The sequence below is a fragment of the Macrobrachium nipponense genome, chromosome 12 (assembly GCF_015104395.2).
Source record: "Macrobrachium nipponense isolate FS-2020 chromosome 12, ASM1510439v2, whole genome shotgun sequence".
Taxonomy (NCBI): Eukaryota; Metazoa; Arthropoda; class Malacostraca; order Decapoda; family Palaemonidae; genus Macrobrachium; species Macrobrachium nipponense.
The window spans coordinates 61701473-61706472 of record NC_087205.1 but is presented as its reverse complement, the minus strand read 5'-3'; the positions used below and the strand labels follow the sequence as shown (position 1 = coordinate 61706472).

The 5000-nt window shown below is 33.5% G+C and overlaps 1 protein-coding gene across 2 annotated transcripts in view; it reads right to left on the bottom strand.

The window, feature by feature from the left end:
* LOC135224550 (uncharacterized) overlaps window positions 1-5000 on the bottom strand; it is a 151665-nt gene that overhangs the window by 108206 nt on the left and 38459 nt on the right. Inside the window, exon 2 of one of the 2 annotated variants that reach the window (XM_064263648.1) lies at window positions 4198-4371. The exons of the other annotated variant lie outside the window; for it this stretch is intronic. Coding sequence (XP_064119718.1) covers window positions 4198-4226 — 29 coding nt within the window. The 5' untranslated portion in view covers window positions 4227-4371. The remainder of the gene's footprint in view (window positions 1-4197; window positions 4372-5000) is intronic. 2 annotated transcript variants of the gene reach the window in all.

The following is a 5000-nucleotide window of genomic DNA, read 5'->3' as shown; positions in this document are numbered from 1 at the left end:
GTATTACTTTATTATCTAGGGCTAGTGGGAATTGATCTCAATATGGGGCTTAGTTTCTCTCAAAAACTCTAGAACGTCCTGTACTGGTACTTTTGTGAATAGGGAACCTACATCTAAGTTTAAAAGGTTTATGTTGTGAAGTGGTGTATGAGCTTCTTTAAATTTGTGACAGAAATCTTCAGAATGTTTACTGTGACAACGAGAAAATGCGCCTAATGAAGGGGAAAGAAGGCAGGCTGGCCCTTAGATATTTTATGACTGAAGTTCCGGCACATGAAATATTAGGTCTAAATGGAAGATTAGCTTTATGAGTTTTGGGAAGTCCATAAAATTAAGGTAGTTTTGGGTTAATGACTTTAAATTTCTGCAGTATTTCAATGCTCATTTTGCCTTTTGGCAATTAATCTTACTGTTCTAAAAACAATTCAGTGGGAACGCTTCGGAGGGGATTGTTTTGTTAATTTGTCAGAGGAGTTTGTCAGTAAAGAGTTGGTTGATTTTGTCGAGGTAAAGTTCTTTGTCCATGATCACGATTTTGCTCCTTTTAGTAGATGGACTACTTTTTTGACAGAAAATATATTCAACGTTATTCATATATTATATATATATATATATATATATATATATATATATATATATATATATATATATATATATATATATGTATATATATATATATATATATATATATATATATATATATATATACATATATATAATATATATATATGTATATATATATATATATAAATTCGATTCTGGAAAGATTCATTATAATAATAATAAAGACAGTGGGCGGTCAGGAAGTCTACTCTCTTGTCTACTTGCACATTATTCCAACGTTTCTGAAATCTGTTATCATTATCAAGAGTACATAAAAAAATTGAAGTTCAATCAAACTGAGGCTATTTATGAAGTCGTTCAAGGAACACTTTACTTACAGATGATAATTATCAGTTATTCACTGATAATATAATCTTAGCTATTTGATTACTTTCCTCCAAGAAATGAAGAAAATAAGGTAAATAATGCTCTAATGTGTTTTATTTAGGTTTATAGTTTTTCAGCATTTCTCTGCTCTCCCTACAATGATGAATAAACTATTTCGGAATTTTTCTTATTGTTTTTATTCATTCTACCCTGTCATCAAAAAAATATCGAGACTGAATATTTTAGGGATAAATTATGAAGTGTTAATTCGGTTGTATTTTCATATTTTTATGCAGCCTGATGATGGAAACTGATTGTTAAAACGTTGGTATAATCTCTCTCTCTCTCTCTCTCTCTCTCTCTCTCTCTCTGTTCTATGATTGAGTGATTGGTATTTATTTTCCTCGATTTACCTTTATTTTTTATCAATAACATCTTTGTTGTTATTTCATAAATTATAAGAAGTAAAATCATTATAAAAAATATACCGATTTAATTTGCAATTGCAAAAAGGAACGGATATTTTTGGAAAAACAAAACCTCAGTGAAAATAACAAAAAAAAGAAAAAAAATAGGACAATGACAAAAAGAGGACAGAGGAAGATGGCTGTCACAAGAACACATTCAGATGTGCGGGGTACAGAAACAAACAGCATCATCTAGACAAAGAAATCCGATAAGAAAAAAGACAAAATATAAACTGTAAAGAAGGAGAGAGAAAAAAAAAGGCAATACGACCTTATGGGATACAAGAAAAACAAGTTTCTCCACCACTCGTCAATTACGTGGTTGTCGACATGTCTCTTCTAATATCTATTTTTGTTTTATTTCACCATCGAGAATCGATAAACTTGGCACAACTTCAAGTGCCAACCTCAATAAATTTTATCTCTGACCCTACAACTCACCGGCACAGACGAGTGTCACTTGTATTCCAAAGAACCTTATTAGCATTCCGATACCTTACTTTATTTATTGGGATATGTTTTGTTTCTAATTCATTATGGGTGATAAAGAGAAAAGTCTCTCTCTCTCTCTCTCTCTCTCTCTTCTCTCTCTCTCTCTCACACACACACACGCACACAAGCGCTGGCGATCTGCTAGTATAATGCAGATTTTCCGTATTACTCTAAATTCCACTAATCTGGAATAAGGCACATGTAAAAAAATCATTTTTTCATAAATATAAAAGTTTTTGCAACTTAAAGTGTCAGGCATGTTTTTTTGTTTCGTCTCAATATTATCTCACTACTGAATGAAAGTTATACTTCCATGAATTAAAAATCACCAAATATTTTGGATTTCTTACATTAATTTCTTGCAATGTTCTGTCTTCTTCAGGTACTTTGAGTATCACCTATAGTTCTACGCACAAGAAATCTGGGAGAAAAGTTAAGTTAGGGAAAGTTCCGATATTTCGCGAGAGAGAACGATGTCCTGGCCCTTTCTTGCTCAATTTACCTCGTCTATATCCCATCCAGGAACGCGTAACCATCACGGCATGACTAGAGGGCACCGAAGTAGCACTATATAGTCTCCACCGCACAGGTAAGTGAGCATCTGGCGTATCGTTCTTTCCCTCTCCTTGCCTTGTGTTTTATCGCCCACTCGGTTAATAAATTTAATGTTATGCGAACTATTCTTAGATGCAAAAAGTCTAAAATATTGACAACGAAATGACAAACAAAATGATATAATAGATATAATATATATAATATATATATATAATCACATATATATTTGCTTATTTATAATATATATATATGTATATATATATACTATATATCTATATATATATATATATATATATATATATATATTATATATATATATATATATGAAATGTGGATGTACACGTATGTATTTATATGTGTGTATGCATTTTGTATGTTTTAGCATAACTCTGAAATGTATTAAGCAATTCACCCAAACTTGGTATATGAATACCATGGGGGTAACACATCATTAGCGCAAAAGGCCACCAGATGGGGTGAGGGTGAGAAGGTCTTCCCTGAAGTGGTGCTGGTTTTGTTTGTACGCTTAGTAACAAATACACTCTGCGGGTTTACCATATCCCATTTCGGTATACATGTGACTTACTATCTGAAAAAGAATACTATGTGGGGTAAGACATCACATTGCACCAAAGAGGGTGGGGGTGGGAAAGGGAGATATGTAAATATAGCCGAAAGCGCCAAATGATAGTGTCCAGTCCATAGTTTTCAAAGTCGCCGATATGAATAGTGACACTCCGGATGCCCATAAGTCCAAATTCAGCCCTGATAGGAAGGGGGGCCAGGGGGCAAGGGGGGGGGGGGGGGTACGTGAGAAGGGGTTGAGAAGGGGGGGGGGGAGTGGGGGGCGGGGGGTGAGAAGGGTGGAAAAATAAAATGTAAAAAATTACATATATTGGAGTTCAATCCATAGTTATTGAAGTCGCTGATACCATTTAAGTCCAAGTACAGCCCCAATGGGAATGTGGGGTGAGAAGGGGTAAAACATAAAATGTCAAAAATGCTGTGCAATGTAATTGAAACAACTATCTTAACAGGAATGGAAGAGAGAGAGAGATATGATCGTTTGTCATTCAGAGTTTTCTCTGGGCAGCGCCGGGATAGTCATCTAGTATAATATACTAAACAAAACATAGTCTTCTCTAAACAATATACTATCGAAAATATTTCTGTACATATCAGCTTACAAAATGTAATGCATATATAAATGAAATCTAGACGAAAAGAACTACTGACATACATTATTTCAGTATTAAATGGTAAAATAGTCCCGCTTCACTTTTTGAAGAGATTACGAAACCACGGCACTGAATGAAAAGCTAAAAACGCAGCACTGAAAAAAATATAAGGAAGAATAAAAATTGGAAGAATATCTCATTATGACAGAGAGTGTCATCTGTCTTACATCATGGCGAATCACGTTTCCTCACTAATGATCCCCTGAGGGAACTGAAAGACTCAACGACTTCTTAAGCACCTCCTTTCGGTGAACCCACACTCTCTTAAAAGGAATACTTGTATAACCACTCTCAAATCATTTCTGATAATAAGGAAGTCCATCCAAATACAATTTTATCACAACCACTTACATAACCCTTGCCACCACTTTCTGATTCGTGGAAAGTACATCGAAATGCCGCTTTCAACAGTCAAAAAAGTTTAGGATGACAATATGAGAAAAGCATGCTCGATATGGTGTTTTAGAGAAAAGCAGCCATTAATTCTTAAATCTAATACTTTTCGAAATTCTTACCGACCAATGGGGAGCCCAATGGGAATCATCTATTATCGATTAGGCATCGAAGAAGAGTCCTCGACAACATACTACAATATTACTTGATTTTATTCAAGTTGATATTTGTAACTAAATTCTTTTCCTCCACGAGTCTAGGTTTTGGCAGTTCTTAAGCATCCTCCTATAATCACACTGAAAAATAAAAGTGCACACATAAAAATTGTTCAATTCACGATAATTTTATTTTATAACTTTAGAGAATAATTTTGAAAAAAATCGCCCTATAATAATATGCTGCCTCATAACTTGAGGCCTATTGTCTCCATTTGTTCTACGTTGTACTGATCAATCTTGTATAAAAATTTAGAAAATAAAACCGATTAATTGGGAGCTGAGTGAGCCATATCAAGGTTTGATAAAAAAAATGCTACATCATGTCTTTCAACAAGAATCTTATAAAAGATATTCACCTCCATTATTATAGCAAACACTATCATCAAAGCCACTTGTATTTTACTATGGTAGTTATTTATTCCATATGACTCTCTCTAATAAAAGTCGAATTTTTATTAATAAACCAGCATTTCATTAAAATATTTAATGCTCGATTGCTGTGAAAATTTGTCTTTAAAGCTAAATATATTGGAACTCGTAAAAGAATAACCCCACTAAATGTTGCAGCGGACTCCTTCCTTTAGAAGATTTTCGTTGAATATATTTTTATACAATTTTAACACCATTCATGGACAAACGTTGAAATCAGAAGCAGATGTTTCAGATTATTCTGACTCAAAAGCTACATAATTTCCTTTTTTTTAAGG